Consider the following 18,135-nt stretch of genomic DNA (forward strand, 5'->3'; position numbering starts at 1 on the left):
AACAGATCTTTTTTTTTAAGAATACGAAAAGGCACTCTGCTACAGTCAAGTAAAAAAGCCTTTATTGAAGCAGCATCTCAGGCAAAGAGCGTTAAAAAGAAAGACCTATGCATTTCGGCTGTAAAGGACTTTGTCAGGACTTTATTCTATCCTTAATATTCATGCACTATTGGTGCATCACTGTCTGTTGATGATGTTGTTTGGACTAACAGTTTTTCATCACTTGGTTTGATCATTTGTTTAGATTATATTTTTTATCTTCATAAATTGTATTGTAAAGTCAAATAGTTATTCTGTTATATCTGCAAAAAACAACTATGTTCCTATTTTCTTCTTTTTCAAATAAAGGTTTGACAGCTACAGTTCCTTTAAGTGTGTTCATTACATTACAGAAACACATTACAGAAAGGTGTGTTTCACCTCATTTAATTATGGACATCTATCTTGTACTGTGAACAAGCTGGGCACCGAAGTAGCAAGCCATGAGGTATGCGGTCAGCTGTGGCTTGACTCAGGGAATAGGACGCCCCTGCCATGCATAGTCCCACGAGACGTTTGCCATGTATGGCTCTCTTTCTGGAGAGCCATGAGTCTGGATTAACGCGAACTCAGGTCTGATCAGCCTGTAGCTGGCCACCTTGGGGAGGGTGTATAGTGTCAGGGCCGAAACATCCCAAGATCCAAGGATACACTACTGATGATCCAGCTCCCACCATTCACCACCACTCATCACCAAGACGATAAGATGACACCAAGACATTCTACCATTCATCACGACGACACTCTTAGGTAGGCCTATGTGCTTATCCTGTGTTTGATAAGCATTGTACTGTGAACAATACAGTGACAAGAACTGCTTCATTTTACTGTTCATCCTGCATACCAAACTATTACTGTAAGGAACATGATTTTTTTGGCTCTCGCCTTTATTTATTTTTTATGGAAGGACAGACAGTAGGCTGACAGGAAATGGGAAGAGATATGGGGGAAGACATGCAGTAAAGGCCATCGGGAGTCGAACCCGCTGCACACTGCCAGACTGGATTACCGGCCAAGGTGTCTGGACCACTGAGCCATGACCCCGGGAACATAAGGAACATGATTGATGAACACTTTGTCATCATGATCAAATTCACTGACAGTTTCTATCCATACAATTTTTAATATGATCTGACAAAGAGAGACAGTACCTATGGAACCATGCAGTGCTGTAGTCTAGGTTATTTCAGACAGTATTCAATCTGCACAACATGCACACAGTCTGTAGCCGCCATTATCTGATCACACGCAATGAGATACTCGCACTGCATCGCAATGGTGATTGGTTAATGAGCACCAGTATATGACTATGAGTACCAGTAGGGGCGCTGTTGTGCCAGAAACAGAGAGAGGGATAGTGCTGCACTGTTGCCTGCTAATGAGACAGAGAGAGGGGGGGGGATTTTTTTATTTATTTTAACATTTTGGACAAAATAGCCTCGAGGTGCCCAGATGTCGCTATAGTGCCACTGCCCACTTATCCTGTGTCCTGTCAGACATGTTCCAGTCTGGAGCTGTTGCTCTGGTGTCAGATGTTGTGGTGACAACAATAACAACAACAGCTCCAATGAGTCTTGCTTCAGTGAAAACATATTGATGTTGGGGGCTGAAGTTTGCATACTGAATCATGCATCCATGGTTCAAGCTGCCTGCTTGTTGATTTAACTGGCACGAGGTGAATACAGGTGGTTTCTGCAGAACACACCAAAATCACATGTACAACAAGCAATACAGTGGAGGGAGGAGGAGGAGGGAAGGGAATGGTATAGAGGAGGCAAAGTAGAGAGGACATTATTTGGAAGACAGCGACGGTCTGAAGAAGAGACTTCACCGAAACATCCGACTCAGAGATCTGAGACACTCTGCTGGCATCCAAAACGTGAGTTCACTTTAATCTTGTGCTCATTGTTCATTTGAATAGTTGTTGTCAGAAGAATGTTGAGAAGAGTTGTTTAAAATGTTTAGTTGTGTAATGTTTATATTCAGTCAACTAGGCTACTCAAATCCAGACATAATTTTAGTATCTTTGGAATGAAACTTAATTTAGTCATATTTTAGTCATCTGAATTGTTTTAGGATTAGTCTAAATAGGCCTATCATAAGATTTTAGTCGTAATGGCTGATTTTACACTTGGTTGCATGCTGAAAATAGCTACAAGCTCACAACGTGTCACAGCACGATGTGAGCTTGTAGATCTGCTATTTTCAGCATGCAACCAAGCATAAAATGACATGACTTTTAGTTCTAGTGGATACTGCAGTATTTAGTGATAGTTTTAGCTATATAGCTTAGTTTTAATTGAGCTTTTATTTAGTTTTCCTCAGTGAAAAAAGGTAGTCGATGAACATTTTTCATCATAGTTTTAGTTGACGAAATCAACACTAATCATGTCTTGCTCTTCTGAACAGGTCTCAGGGCAAACACAGAGTCTTAATATGAATGACACACTGGGAAACGGTACCAACTCCTCCATCCATGGTCCTTCCTTCATCAGTGTGCCACTACAAACTGCTATGAACTCCATCAACCTCATCCTGGGTCTCCCCACCAACAGCTACGTCTTGTGGCTGATACTGAATGGAGCGGGTGGGACGATAGCCTCCGAGTTCTTTTATCTCAACCTGACTGCATCTGTGATCAGCTCTTCACTTGTCGCTGTGTTTTACTTTGCATGGCTCTTCACACGCAACTTGATTTTTCTCATGGTTACTACATTTTTCACTGTTCTTATCTACTACTCTGTTCCATCGTTCCAGTGTTTTGTCTGTGTGGAGCGTTACATAGCGGTGGTTCACCCTGTGGTATTTCTCAGATACAAAGCTCTTTGGTACAGGGTGGCCTGTTGCTGCGTTGTCTGGTTGACGGTGATTGTCTTAGACATTGGAATAATAGTTGCTTATTCATCAGCAGCCTTGTATTGTTACATGTTTCTGGGCTTTTGCATTGTGTGCATTTCCGTGGTGTCTTTCTGCTGCTTCTCGGTCCTCAGAGCTCTGAAACAGCCTGGACCAGGAGAAGGACAGAAGGACAATGGGGAGGGAAACAACATGAAGAGAAGGGCTTTTAACATTATTCTGATCAGCTTGATAGTAATGTTACTGACTACACTGAGCTATATTCCCTATGCCCTAACCATAATAATCCAGGCACAAAACATCCTAGTTGCTATGGACATAACATATTCAATATGTCAAATGTCATTGTTCGTTCATCCTTTGCTCTACATCCACAAAGCTGGGAAACTGCAATGCTTCAAGGGGCTCTGAAAGGACGCTAGCAGACGTGTGTAATATTTTTTTTCAATTTAAATACAGCAAAACGAATGAAATGTATTCAGCTATTTGTTAAGTTGTTGTTCATTGAATTATTCATGGTAGAGAAAACTTAGTTTTTTAAAATTACATATTGATTATATGATCATAATTACAATGTAATTATTCCTGTTAGTTGAATATTCTCAGTTTCAATATTCTCAGCCCTAGAATGTCTGTGATCTAACATACATTTCATGTATTCCAAATACATTGTTTCTTTCCGCGCACGTTTAGCAGACTGACCTTGTCGGCATTTAAAATTGTAGCACTGCGTGTGCACTCACCCAATAATTAATTCCTAAGGCTTGGAGTCGTTTGGGGACTAGTTTCATATTAATTTGAAAGTTCTGGCATAAAACTTATATTTAGTAAAATATCTCTACTTTTCCACGAGCTGCACACGGACGACATTCTATCCAGCAAGGGGCCCGGAATGAGCACAGGACCAGTGTTGCCAACTCCAGAACCAGTGCGCGCTCAGTCGAGTGGGTGGGGTCTATGGGCTGGAAACCAGGCTAGTAGCTAGTGGCTCTTTGAAAAGTCTCTAGAAGTTGCTAGGGGTGGCGCCCCTAGAGACCTTTTGCCGTGTGTGCTGTAGCTCCCTCAATCTCAATGCCATATAGGCTGTGAGCCATATTTTTGTGCTTAAAGTGCTTAAACTCCTGTTTTTGTGTTGGTCAGGGAGACTAGAATTTGACTTGGTGCAGATCAGTGTATTTGTTGATTATTTAGTGTGGTCCTTGGTTTGTTGTTTTGGCCTTGGCCACCCTCACGGCTTATGCTGCTATTCAGTTTCTGTAAAACTATTATTGTTAATAAATGTATATTTTCTAGTTGTTTGTTATCAATTAAGTTATCATGTGATGTCAATTGCACATATGTGTTGCTGCCCTCTAAACCAAAAGGAGCCGGAGACGGAGAGGTAATAAAATGCATTATTAAAACCCAAATAATCAGACTTATCGTTGCCGCTGATCCTAAAACTGGTGGAATGCAAGCCAGTTCACGTCCAGTTCTGTGAAAGCACTTTCCAAGAATCTAGAACAGAGCTAGTTCTAGAACCAAAGTTATTTTTGGTGAAGAAGTTGGGACTGTTGTGCGTAACATTCCTGTTAACATTGACTACAGCTCTAACTATAAAAAGTGCACAGGTCTAGACCAGGCCAGGTCAGGTTATCGTGGCCTCCTGGTGGAGCTCTAATAGGCCAATGTGAAAAGGGTGCCATTTTCTTCTCACACATTTGATGGCAATTGGACAATTTGAGGCATTTTGTTCCAAAAATATGTTTAGCAAAAATCCACCTGTTGGTTGCGATATAACAGGCCAATGTGGAAAGGGTGGTATTTATTCCTCTGCCAGTGCCTAGTAGGAAAGTGTGTGATAAATGTCACATAAATTGCATGCTGTGTTCATGATTTGAGGCTTTTTGTTCAAAATGGGCCAATCCTGCAAACTTTGGAAGCCAATGTTAGGCAATTAGGATGGACAGATCCGTTTTGAGCACATGGCTAGAGATTAGCTGTACGCAGACGGACGGACGGACGGAGTGCAAAACATAATCTCTCCGCATGCCTTCGGCCTGGTGGAGACAATGAGTCTCAATTGAGTGTAGCAGTCCCGCCACATTTGAGAACGTCGAGGGCACCACGGAAATAATTCCACATTCATTTTTTTCCATAGACGTTTCCAAAAGTATTTTATTTAAAGACATTTAACTCTTTCATTGAGGCTAGCTGTTTAAGAGAGGGAGTTTCCACCCCCCGCCAGCCCCATAGTATACACACAACTAAACATTTGCTATCATTAGCTCACACTGTTCACCTGTCACCAGAAACGTGTACAAATCGTGACAAACACGTTTTTTGGGGCCGAACAAATAATTAGAAAAAAGAAAAATAGGGCAGGGTACAACACTTTTTTTGAAAGAGTTTTTCTTCTTTTTAATTATTTGTTCGGCCCAATTTCTTTTGTTTATTGTCATGATTTGTCAACTCGGCGAGCCTTTACATAAATACTTGAATACTTGAAAAAATTTATGGGGAATTATTTCCTGGTGCCCTCGTCGTTCTGAAAGGGGGCGGGACTGCAACACTCGATTGCTTCAGTTCCAACATGTTCCAACATGGGGATGAATTTTGCATGTGTGGCTTCTGCATTATGGAGCTGCACAACAATTATTTGAATGTCAGTTTATTTGTGTAACCCATTTGAAAGTGATTTACACTTCACAGAGCATAATGAACAAAAATAAAAAATGGTATTAAGTAGAATTATGACAGAAAACTAAGAGCATATTACAATGCAAAAGAATGATTAAAAAAACTCAAAAGTGAATGGCAAACAAAAAAGGATATATATATTTGTGCCTTTATTTATAGTTACAGTAAAGACGGTCAGGAAAGAGGGAGAGACATACAGCAAAGGTTGTCATGAATGAAACTCGAACACGCGACTTGCTGTCAGGCCAGAGCCAATATGTGGCATGCGCCTGGACCACTAGGCCAGCGGGCGCCCCAAACAAAAAGATTTTTACCACTACTTAAGGGAATGCCTATTTCAAAGACGAGGAGGATGTACAGAAGTAGGCTACCCCTACCCTATCCCTTTTCTACAAGGTTCAAGGTTAGCTTTATTGTCCCTTGCGGGAAATTGGTTTGCAGCCAGATCATAGTAAAAATACACACAACAACAACAACATTCAATACAGGACTAAGAACAGGGCACTAGAGACAGAGAATTCATGACATACAGTAGTAGCAAAGTCAGCTAAAGTGCATCAGTGGGCAGTATGTGCAAAAGGGCAAGAATAAAGTGCTATTTGCTGTTCAGCAGTTGAATAGCAGCTGGGACAAATGATAATTTGAACCGATTAGTCTTTGTGGCGGGCACCCTCAGCCGACGACCTGACAGATGAGACATTAAAAGAACGCATTTTCCTCAGAAAAAAAAGACGCTGCTGGACTTTTTTTGAAGTAGAGGCAACATGAGAGTCAAAGGAGAGTTTGTTGTCCAGAACGACACCCAAGTATTTGTAGCTCTCTACGACTTCAATTTCTGTGCCCTTAATAAGTGTAGGAGCAGGACTGGGAGGAGTCCGTCTAAAGCTGATGATCATGTCTTTAGTTTTGGTCACATTTAGTTGTAAAAATGACTTGTCACACCAGGATATGAAGTCATCGACAACTGGCCCATGCTGTACTTCATTATTTTCAAGAAGGCTAGTAACAATTACAAATTTGCAGAGTCATCGGCAAATTTGACAATATACCTGTTAGGGTGATGGCTACAACAGTCGTTGGTATACAGAATATACAGTAATGAAGAGAGACAACAGCCTTGGGGAGAACCAGTGGAGGAGAGCAGCAGAGAAGACATGACCTCATTTACCCTCACACACTGAGACCTAACAGTTAGGAAGTCTAAGATCCAGCCAACAAGGTTAAGATCCAGTTTAAAATAACTGATTAGCTTCTGGGCTAGGAGATGTGGCTGGATCGTGTTAAAAGCAGAGGAAAAATCAACAAACAACAATCTGGCCTGTGTTTTTTTCCCCTCAAGGTGGCGGTACAGGAAATGCAGTAGGGTGATAGTGGCATCATCTACACCTCTTCCAGACCTGTATGCAAACTGCAGGGGATCTAGAGATTTCTCCACCTGCTTTAGGATATTATCTTTGACTAGCTTTTCCAGACATTTCATTACTAATGAAGTCAAAGCAACAGGCCTGAAGTCATTTAATGACTTTGGGTTCCTAATTTTGGCAACTGGGACAATTGTGGACTGTTTCCATAACTTAGGGACCCGCTGTTGTTGAAGAGATAAGTTAAAAATAAAATGAAAAATGCTGCAGAGCTGTTCAGCACATGTTGAGAGAACCTTGCATATGTTATCCGGCCCTGGACTTTTTGACTTGGTGTGTCTGAGGTGTTTTTCCACACTTCTTTTGTCAATAACTAGGGCTGGAGGGGCTCTAGTCTCGTTCTTTAATTGAGTATTTTTTTACAGCAAGTAAGTTCAAGTGCCCATCTTTGTTGGACTGAGGGCAGGCAGAATGCAGAGAGAGTAGCCTAGAGTAAACGGAACAGTCCCAGTGTGTTTGAGTGGGTGCATGTGTTAAGGTACGTCCCTCACATTCAGGTTGGTGCCGTGTGGTTCAATATATATATATATATATATATATATATATATATATGCCTAGAGGTTGATGTGTGTTGGGGGGGTGACGACGACCATCATGGGATTTAGAGTTTTAAAGCATTTTTTGAAACTGGGTTACACATTGCTCCATAGCCTATACATTATGCCTTTCCTCTCAGCTTCCCTACATATTATCTTAGAAAAATAAAATAACGTACAAAGGGATGAGTGTGTGTAACGACTGTACGGGTGATTAAATATACATTTTCATAAAATAATCATCCAAAGTGATATGAATCCTACATGGTAAAGGCTACATGGGTGTGGGATAAACAAATGATGAGCACAAATTGTTGCCAGAACTTATCCAACAAGGACATACTTTGCATAATGACTGGGTTTTATGGGTGATTAAGAATATTTCCATGGAATAACCACATCCAAATAAATATTGATGTGCCAGGTGTACAACAAGCAATACAGTGGAAAGAGGAGCAGAGAAGGGAATAGTTAGAGGAGGCAAAGCAGAGAGGACATAATCAGGAAGACAGTGACTGAAGAAGAGACTTCACCAAAACACCCGACTCAGAGATCTGAAACACTTTGCTGGCAACCAAAATGTGAGATCACTTTAACCTTGTGTTCATTGTTCATTTGAATAGTCAGAATAATGTTGTTCACAAGAGTAAACATGTTTAGTTGTGTCATTCATTGTTATATTAATTCAACTGCACTCAAACCCAGCGATTATGTCTTGCTCTCTTGTACAGGTTATACGCAAACAGATTCTTAAGATGAATGACACACTGGGAAACGGCACCTATAACTCCTCCATCCTCTTCATATCCCCAGAAGACGACACCTATCTGGCACTCGGAACTGCTATCAACTCTCTCTACCTCACCCTGCTTTTCCCCACCAACAGCTATGTTGTGTGGCTGATCCTTAGTGGAGCTGGTGGGACGATAGCCTCAGAGTTATTTTATCTCAACTTGATTGCATCTGTGATCATCTTTTCCCTGACCGCTGTCTTTTACTTTGCATGGCGCTTCACAGGCATCATTATTTTTAGCACATTTTGTGATGTTTCCTTTTTTATTTTCTTCTTCTCTGTTCCATCGTTCTAGTGTTGTGTCTGTGTGGAGTGTTACATTGCGGTGGTTCACCCTGTGGTATTTCTCAGGTATAAAGGTCTTCAGTACAGGGTGGCCTGTTGCTGCGTTGTCTGGCTGACGGTGTTTGCCTTCAGCTCGTTATATTTTTGGTCAAGAATCGTGTTGTCATACATATTACTGGGCTTTGACATTGTTTGCATTTTTGTGGTGTCTTTCTGCTGCTTCTCGGCCCTCAGAGTTCTGAAACAGATTTCAGTGGACTAAAACCATTATTTAAACAAAATTGACAACACCAAAGACCAAAGAAGAAGTGGCCTTGCCCCTAAATGATTAAATTCCCGTCCCGATAAATTACTCATACTGCATCTACAGTTGACATAGAATCCAGAACATTCTCTCTGTTCATAGTATGTTTGTACAGAGACCTGCAGTGCAGACATGGTGGTTGCAGAGACAGGTCACCTGTGGTCATGTCACATCATTGAGTCACAATGCAACATTTCATGTTATTTCTCATCACTATCCACATCCTCTGCTCTAATGCTGTTCTCTACACCCCCGCAGTTTTATACTCCAACATGCATAATCCTCAGTTATTCAAGGTTCAAGTTTATTTAGTGTCCCCGAAGGGCAAATTGGGTTGCAGCATATACAGTACATTAAACAATGAAACAGTACAAACAAACAAACAGTTCACATAGCAGATACCAGAGTACAAAGGTGCACACAACCATTAAAGTGCAGCGTTAAAGTGCTATGCGATATGTCATAAAAGTGCATGTGCATAGACATAGGCAAGGAGATAATACAGTAAAAAGTGCTTATCATATGGTTATCTCCTAGATCTACCCACAGCAGCATTCAGTGTGCAGATAGAGACAGGGACAAATTCATGTTTGTGCCTGTTTTTTGTGGCACAGGGGGCTCGCAAGCGAAGGCCGGATGGGAGAAGGATGTACTCTCCGTGTAGTGGGTGAGCAGCATCAGATCGGATACACAGGGCTCTGTTAAGTGCCTGTTTCTTAAATATCTGGTCTAGTCTAGGCTGTTCATTTGTGAGCCAAAAATCTTTATGCCACTTTTACAATTTTCCCTAGGGATTTTTTGTCTCTGATGCAGAGATTACCATACCAACAGATAATGGAGAAAGAAATGACGGACTCGATGTAGGCACTGTAAAACAGTTTCATCAGAGTCTTGTCGACATTGAATGGTTATTGCTGAAGTCATGGACATCGAATCTAGTATAGAAATCATTGAGGCTCTGAGCCAATTGATGATCAGAGGTAAAGTTGGGCAGCTCAACCTTTTTCCTTTCTCCCTCTTTCACCCCTGTAATTGTTTTCATCCCTGCCCAAGCAGAGCCCATGTTGTTTGATTTGAGTTGAGCTTCAATTTTGTTTTTGTAATTTTACCAGCCCTTAATTTATTTTTGCAAATTGCGTAATTCTACAAGGTTCCCCTCCTTAAGGCTCGGTTCTTCACCGCGGTCTGTTCTTCCTATGAAGAAGTGATTTGAGGGACTTAGATACCCACCCCCACGGCTTGGAGTTGGGATACACTTTGACACATTTAGTGGGGAATGGGGATAACAATGCTTTCACAGTATGAGGTCCAACTAGTGACAACATCAGTCAACTCGTCAATGTCAGCGGATGATTCGACAAATCTGCTCACATGCGTTCTTTTCGTTAGCTCTTGGGTGGATGTACACTAACGTAATGAATATTTGGGGAAACTCGATCCCTAGGCAGATATGGTGGTCTTAAAGATAGAGCAAGTAGCTCTATATCAGGGGTACACATCCTCTCTCGAATGATAACAGATTTAGAGTTACACCATCGCTCGTTAACATATAAACACGCATCCCCGCCGGTTGACTTGCCCGTGATTTTGGCATCTCTGTCCAGTCGAATAGGTGTCCCGAAACCCTTGATGGCCCAATCGGCGTCGGAGTCGAGTTCGGATAGCCAAGTTTCGGTGAAGGCTAAGAAACATGTATCTCTGAAGTCGTGGCTGTATTGGACCTGCGCCTGAAGTTCCTCGGATTTGTTGCGGAGGGATTGCGCGTTGGAGAGGATGATGGAAGGCAGCGGAGTGCGCGTAATGGGTTGTTCTTTCCTCAGGCGAACACCTCCTCTTCTCCCTCGCCTTGTGCGGTTGTCCTCCCGGAGGGTTATTAAGTTCGGCGGGTCTCAGAAGGTCACCGGGGTGGGATATAATAAGAATAAAATATGCCGGTGGGTCCTGCTCTGTAGGCTATAAGGCTATTCCAGCGAAGTAAGAGTTCTCTGTTGTATTAGACTCGGCTAGGTTGACTGGGAGACGGTCACGGTTGCATGCATGTGTTCAAGCCCCCAGGCTAAATGAAACGCTAGCAGCACCAAAAACAGGGCATTGTTGATTTCGATGATCGGGGCTCCAGTCTAATTAATACATATATATCTATATTCTAAAATGTGTGTATTGGATACATTATTTCACACTGCATAAGAGTGTATCTACAGAGGAAATTTGTACTGTATCTCCGTAGATACAGAAAATAAATAAAAAGAAGAGTGATAGGCCTATAGCAACTCCAATGTATGTCAAATTCTGGGTCTTTCCCCATGAATGAAAAGCTTCCAGTGAAAGCTTCCACACGAGTGTGATTATATTATTAATAGCCTAATTATTAACAAATGATTGCTGCTGTAATTTCCATTTCCATGCTGATTTCTGATAGCTTAATCCTGCATGTACGTCTGGCGTGACGTCAGACAGCGAGATGTGAGCTCCTCAGCATTCACTGATCACAGTTTGAAGAAGACACTTCTCTGGCTGACATCACTTCAACACATTGAAACAGGTAGCTTTTCTGTTTTTCTGTAGACAGTAGACTATAGCAATGATTGCTATGAGAGTAGCCTACTCAGTATTGGGCTATTTAACACTTATGTTAACATAAATATATCACTCATGCCCTAAGTTAAGAGTTACTTTAGGCCATTATGCTTTTGGAGTCATACTGAACCCTATAGAGGATAATACATGCAGGCTCCCAGTCTCTCTTTTCTAGTAAACAGAAAATAGATAAACTATATTCAGGTCAGAAGCGAGAACGCATAAGGCCAATTTTATAGTGTTCCAGTTCCAATGTTTTCTACTCATTTTGTTTGTCATCACTTCCAATTTCACTTTGTTTATCCTGTATAGTATACTGTATGAGTTCTCTTTCCTGAGTGATTGGATGGTATCCCAACCTGAAAATGAGTTGTTGCGTTGCGAATCCGATGTGAAAGTGCAGTCTAGCCAACAGCAACTTGGGATTCCTGAATTGTTGCCCTCCTATCTAGCATCAAGGTCTTGAGCAATGATTTCTATCAGAATAGAGCAATTTAACACTTATTTAAAAATATATAATAACAAAATAAATCACCTACTGCACCTGTAAGACAATTAAGAAATCGTAACAAAGCACATATACCTTTGTTTTGTTATTTTCGGTTTTAGGACGATGGAGATTATGACAACAACTGCTGTCTATCACAATGACACCATGGATCTGTCTGGTGGAAACAGTTCTTTCTGGCAGGACAATGAAGAGTACAGACTCTACAAATCCCTCCAGATCGTGTCCCTCACCATATACAGCCTGGTCTTTGTGCTCGGCGTGTTGGGGAACGGAGTTGTCATCTGGGCGACAGGCTTCAAAATGAAGAAAACCATCAACACTGTTTGGTACCTCAACCTTGCCGTGGCCGACTTCCTCTTCACAGCTTCTCTGCCCCTGGTCATCACACACACAGCTATGGACTACCACTGGATCTTTGGCAAATTTGTGTGTAAACTGTACCCTACCGTTCTCTACATGAACATGTATGTCAGCGTCTACATTCTGATGGTCATCAGTGTTGACAGATGTGTATGTGTGGTGTGGCCAGTGTGGTCCCAGAACCACCGCAGTATCAGAAAGGCATCTTGTGTGAGTCTGGGTGTCTGGGTAGTGGGCTTGGCTCTCAGCTCCCCTTACTTCATCTTTATGGACACACGGCCCTCGTTCCGTGATAAGGATATCATCGAGTGCTTTGACAACTATGCACTCACTGATGACTACAGTCCACTCGCAGTGATGCAGCTGTGGAAGTTTCGACTTGGGGCCATGATCATCACTCGCTTCCTCATGGGATTCGTGGTCCCGTTCACGGCCATCGTCTCCTGCTATTCTGTCATCATCTACCGGCTCAGGAGGAATCACTCTCTGGCCAGCCACTCAGGTCGCCCCTTCAAAATCATAGCAGCTGTTATCACAGCATTTTTCCTGTGCTGGGCCCCCTTTCACGTTGTGGAACAAAATCTGTTGGTGAATCTCCTAGAGGACAGTGAAATGCTGGATAATGTGGTTTACCCGTTTGGTTGCATTTGGTTACCCATAGCTGTCAGCCTGGCATTTATCAACAGCTGCCTGAACCCGCTGTTATACGTATTCATAGGTCAGGATTTCAAGGGTGTATTTAGCAAGTCTATCCTCAAAGTGTTGGAGAAAGCCTTCACTGAAGTGACACCTCAGACGAACACTTTCACAAACCTACGGACCACCTGTCAAGAGACTGAGGCACAGGTATAGACTAGAATCAAAAGTGTATTTTCCCTGGATTCCTAGGATAATCAAGGAACCACCAATAGGTATGCTCATATCTGCCTAGGTAAATCTTTCTTCAAAACACACTTTTCGCTTTCCGTCTACAGAGTTAGCCCCAAACTCACAAATTCTCGCTACTAGCTACACATTATCTCACAAAACACATTGTCCAATCTATCCCAAATTGTAAGCACACATTTGGGCCTCTGAACAACACAGAACAATAACACTTTCTTGCAACATATTATGTACAGTACACATTGCTTATTTATTTTTATTTAACCATTATTTAACCAGTAAAATCATATTGAGACTGCGTCTCTTTTAGTGGGAACTGGCCAAGAGGCAGAAATAAAATTACACTTCAATACTACATCGTAAATGTCATATTTTGAAACAGCAAATAAAACATCCATCAAAACATCCTCAAAGTACCTATGAAATAAATACAACAAATCACCAAAGTGCTAATCTTTTACTGGCAGGGCAAATACAAAATGTACAAAATATAAACCGAAATAATAAATATATGAGCATGAACATACAGTAGACTAGTACATATCCAAACATGTGCAGGTGTTGGACAGTACATCTAAGATGATCCTTTTGAAACTCAAGGGAACTTTCAAAGCCAATTTTAGTCTGGACTGTAAGTCGTTCCACGACCAAGGGCTTAAGAAGGCCAGACCCCCCCCCCCCCTCCCCATCCCCCCCTGAATGCTGGTACTACACACCGTAGCAGCCAAGCATTTGACCTGAGGTTTAGACCATTTTGGACCAAGTCGAATTTGGAGGAAATGTAAGACGGCAGGTCACCAACAATGGCTTTATAAATGAAAATATACCAATGTTGCATTACAATATGGGCAATGGAAAATGCTTCACAGGACGACTGGTCATCTGCAATTTCTGCATCTAAAATAAATCTGTTTTTATATTGATATTGATGTAACCATAATGTGAATCAATTAATGCAATTTAATGTTGTATTTGTTTGTGTTTTGTAATATGTTTTTGTGTGGACCCCACTCCCCAGCTGGAGATTCTTTTCAAATAAACAAATTAACAAATTGATGAACACTGTCTTTTTGGATGTTGGAGGTAACAGGTGAAGAAGCAATAAACTGGCAGCCACCGCCCACCTCACAATCCCACACTATGTGCAATAGCAATCGTTCTGGCTTCCATGTTGCATGACATTACTTTTGTTTACTTGCCATTGATCTTAAAGGGTTAGTTCAGATTTTTGGACTTAAAGGTTTCATGACCTACGTACAAACAACCTGAGCTTTGTACATTCAGTGGATTTCTGTGGTTTTCTCTTGTGTGTTCTGAAGCCTTTTGAGCTGCAATGAAGGGCTGTCAGTGGGGTAGGGAGCGCTCCACTGTGTTCATTGTAGGGGGGGGGGGGATTTACTATTCTCTGCCTATTGGGTCGCAACTCGAACGGAGCTGAGTTGGCTCAACATTCAACACGGCAACTTGCTCGCTCTAGCTCGCTCAGTGGTGTCTCGTGGTTCAAGTTGGCTTGAGAAAAGTCCCTCCCATCGTGGGCCAGAAAACTTCCACGCTACCAAACTGTCGTTTCCGAGACTATGTCATTGTCATCTGCACCGTCAGTGTGAATCCCTGCCACTGATTATGAATCTCAGTGGTCCATAGGTTTACAATAAATCTCAACACCCCCGGAACAGTCCTTTAAGGCACTTTTTTTGTAATAGGCCTACTGCATAGTACACTGCAGATCAGATAGCACAGCGTACGCTTATTTACTGAACACATTTAAACAGGATGTTGATGAGAAAATTGGCAGCTTGTGTAACATACGTAGGTATACTTCTCTCTGTTATCTGTTTGTAATCAGTTTCCGGACACAGAAGGAAAAACTGCCATAATCCTGTGCAGTGCAATACTGCATGGTTTATCAATATGAGATAGTGTCAATCCTGTGCAATACACAGACATAAATATAGACGTCAGACATTGCATTACAAATTTATGGACAAAACAGCTCCTCAACATTCACTGATTACAGTTTGAAGAAGACACTTCTCTGGCTGGAATCACTTCAACACATTGAAACAGGTATCTATTCATCTAGACAGTTGAAGGCAATTGTTGCTATGGGTATATAGAGCTATCAACACTCATTTTAACATACATATATCACTTTCCCTTATCCCATAAACGTAGACACCTTTTCCGCCTTTCTGAGGCGCGTGTCATTATTGACACTGGGTGAAAAAATGGGTTGCAAAATCGTGGGATAAAAAAAGAGAGCTGTGAATTGACCCACATCACTGTTGAGGAAATGCTCACCAGAGTCACCACACCAGAGTGGTGTGAACATTCCATGGCCCATTTCTCACAATGTGACATTTGATGGTTTTATGTCTAACCTCCTTAAAGACTGTCAGGAAATGACACTATTCTCTTAAAGTGTTTTGTCAGTGCTCTTTTTGATCTTGTGCAAGGAGTGTAGTTTGAAGATAAACTAAACATTTATTTTAATTATTGCAATTCGGTCCTACTGACCATAAACATATTTGCAATAAAACCCCTTATTTTTTCTGTAAGTGAAGACATTGTGTTCGGATCTCTCTATTTTCCCTATCTCGTATGCATTGACTGCCTGCTCCTACGCACTTGTTCCAGGCCCCAGTAGGTGTGCAAAGGACCCTTTTAACAACTCTGTGGACTTTTGTCTTTCATAGCCCACTAGCCTTTACAAATTACCTGACCTCATCAAACCCTTAGATCTCCATATATGGAGCTGACCTGTTCTGACATTCCATTATGTTGATCTGACCTCATCAAACCCTGTACACTCAAGACACGCTCCATATGGCCAGTATGCCTACAGAATTCATTCCATATGTTGATCTTAACTCATCAAACCTCTAGATCTCCATATGTGGAGCTGGCCTATCTGACATCACAATGATGTTCTGACATCACAATGATGACTCGACCAGCTCAACAGAATGATTGACCTTGCCCTAAAGGACGAGGTCGCTTCTTGCCCTCAGGGCGTCTTACTGGTTATATTATAACTTACAAGTTACCAATCTGTAAGATGAGTGCAACATGTAAACCATATTGTACACTATCACAATGTAATATCACAATGTCAAATATGTGTGATATTGAAATGAAATACAGCCGAATACTGTATTGATCATACATTGATACATGCCAATTGTATCACTTTGTATTAGAGCAATGACTGACATGTCCTACTGGACAGGAGAGACAAGACTGACATCTAGTGGACGACCAGGAGAGAATAGATGACGATATGCAGTGACAACAACCTTGCTATTGTTACTTATCCTGAAGTAAATTCAGTTTGGAGATGAGTAACTATTGCACTCTTATCAGATTCAACAACACAACTTAATCACACAACCACAGACTAGCTAGTAGCTACCAACATCCACAGTCAGTTCACCAGTTTGTTCAATAAAACCGACATACGGGTGTCATTCCAAAATCTATAGGCCTATACTAGAGTAAACTGGTCCCTGGGAAGGGAAAATAAATATAGTTAGTGTAGTAACTGGTAAAAGGAGGAACCCCGAACCCGGGCCTAGAGTTTAAACCTTAACACTGTTCAACTGAATTGTGACAAATGTCCCCTTGACAGGAACAATTTACAAGAGGCACTTTGTAGAAAATATAACAACTTTATTTCAAAGCAGCTACACATATATTAAAATGTTTGGGCAAAACGTCAGTGAGGCAAGATAGTGCATATACCTACCATTCCATTCTCTACACAAACATGTTTGCCAGCGTCTACATACTGATGGTCATCAGTGTTGACAGATGTGTATGTGTGGCCAGTGTTGGCCAAGAACCACCGCAGTATAAGAAAGGCGACTTGTGTGACTCTAGGTGTCTGGGTACTGGCCTTCGCTCTTAGTTCCCCTTACTTTGTTTTTATGGATACATGCCCTGATGAAGACAGTCAGGACACCATCATTTGCTATATGCACTCACCGATGACTATAGTAACAGTACACTTGCAGTGATCCAGTTGTGGAAGTTTCGACATGGGGCCATGATGATCACGCACGTCCTCATGGGATTTGTGGTCCCTTTCACCATCATCGTCTCCTGCTATTCTGTCATCATCTACCGGCTCAGGAGGAATCACTCTCTGGCCAGCCACTCAGGTCGCCCCTTCAAAATCATAGCAGCTGTTATCACAGCATTTTTCCTGTGCTGGGCCCCCTTTCACATCATGGAACAGACTCAGTTAGTGGTTATATTGGTGGGATATCACAGTGAAACGGTGAACAATGTGCTCAACATTGGGTTTCACATAGCTATCTGCCTGGCATTTCTCAACAGCTGCCTGAACCCGCTGTTGTATGTGTTCATGAGTCAGGATTTCAAGGATGTATTTCGCAGGTCTATCCTCAAAGTGTTGGAGAAAGCCTTAACTGAAGGGCTGCCTCAGAACAGCACTTCCACTGGCACAAACCCAGAGATCACCAGTTCTAGCAAAGAAAATTCCTTTTCTGAAGCACAGTTGTAGGTTGATTATAATTGATTTTAATAAGTGCAATTGTAAATTCCTTTATTTGTTCTGGAAAACTATCCAAAAGAATATGTTGAAGTAGAGACGTAGACGGTCACACCTTTTGTGCGTGCGTGTGTGTGTCTTTGTGTGTGTACCTACATATACAGGCCTGAGTGCATGTCAACACAAAAATTGGTCTCCCCAAGTTTTTAGGGTTAGGTTTAACATTAGACATCTATCCATTAGGGCTCTTAGGTTAGATCAGTTATAGTGTGAGTGTGTGTGTGTGCATGCATGCATTAATTACATTATGCACCCTCTTTGAATATGCCACTCACTTTGAATAAAGATTTGAATAACGTACGGTTTGCAAGACAGA

General features: G+C 41.7%; 1 protein-coding gene and 1 pseudogene across 2 annotated transcripts; both read left to right on the forward strand.

Moving 5' to 3' along the window:
- Nucleotides 1-12,145: 12,145 nt before the first annotated feature.
- On the forward strand, nt 12,146-13,213 carry LOC310869037 (chemerin-like receptor 1; the record flags this gene model as incomplete). The annotated part of the gene is made up of 1 exon (XM_083779614.1): nt 12,146-13,213. One exon carries the CDS (start codon nt 12,146-12,148, stop codon nt 13,211-13,213), a length of 1,068 nt encoding a protein of 355 aa, XP_083635740.1.
- Nucleotides 13,214-16,304: 3,091 nt separating this feature from the next.
- LOC310869130 (chemerin-like receptor 1) lies at nt 16,305-17,771 on the forward strand (annotated as a pseudogene). The gene is made up of 2 exons: nt 16,305-16,317; nt 17,075-17,771. The product of its transcript is annotated as a chemerin-like receptor 1 (transcript).
- The last annotated feature ends 364 nt before the right edge of the window (nt 17,772-18,135 follow it).

The sequence above is a fragment of the Protomyctophum parallelum genome (assembly GCF_964188405.1).
Source record: "Protomyctophum parallelum genome assembly, chromosome: 1".
Classification (NCBI taxonomy): Eukaryota; Metazoa; Chordata; class Actinopteri; order Myctophiformes; family Myctophidae; genus Protomyctophum; species Protomyctophum parallelum.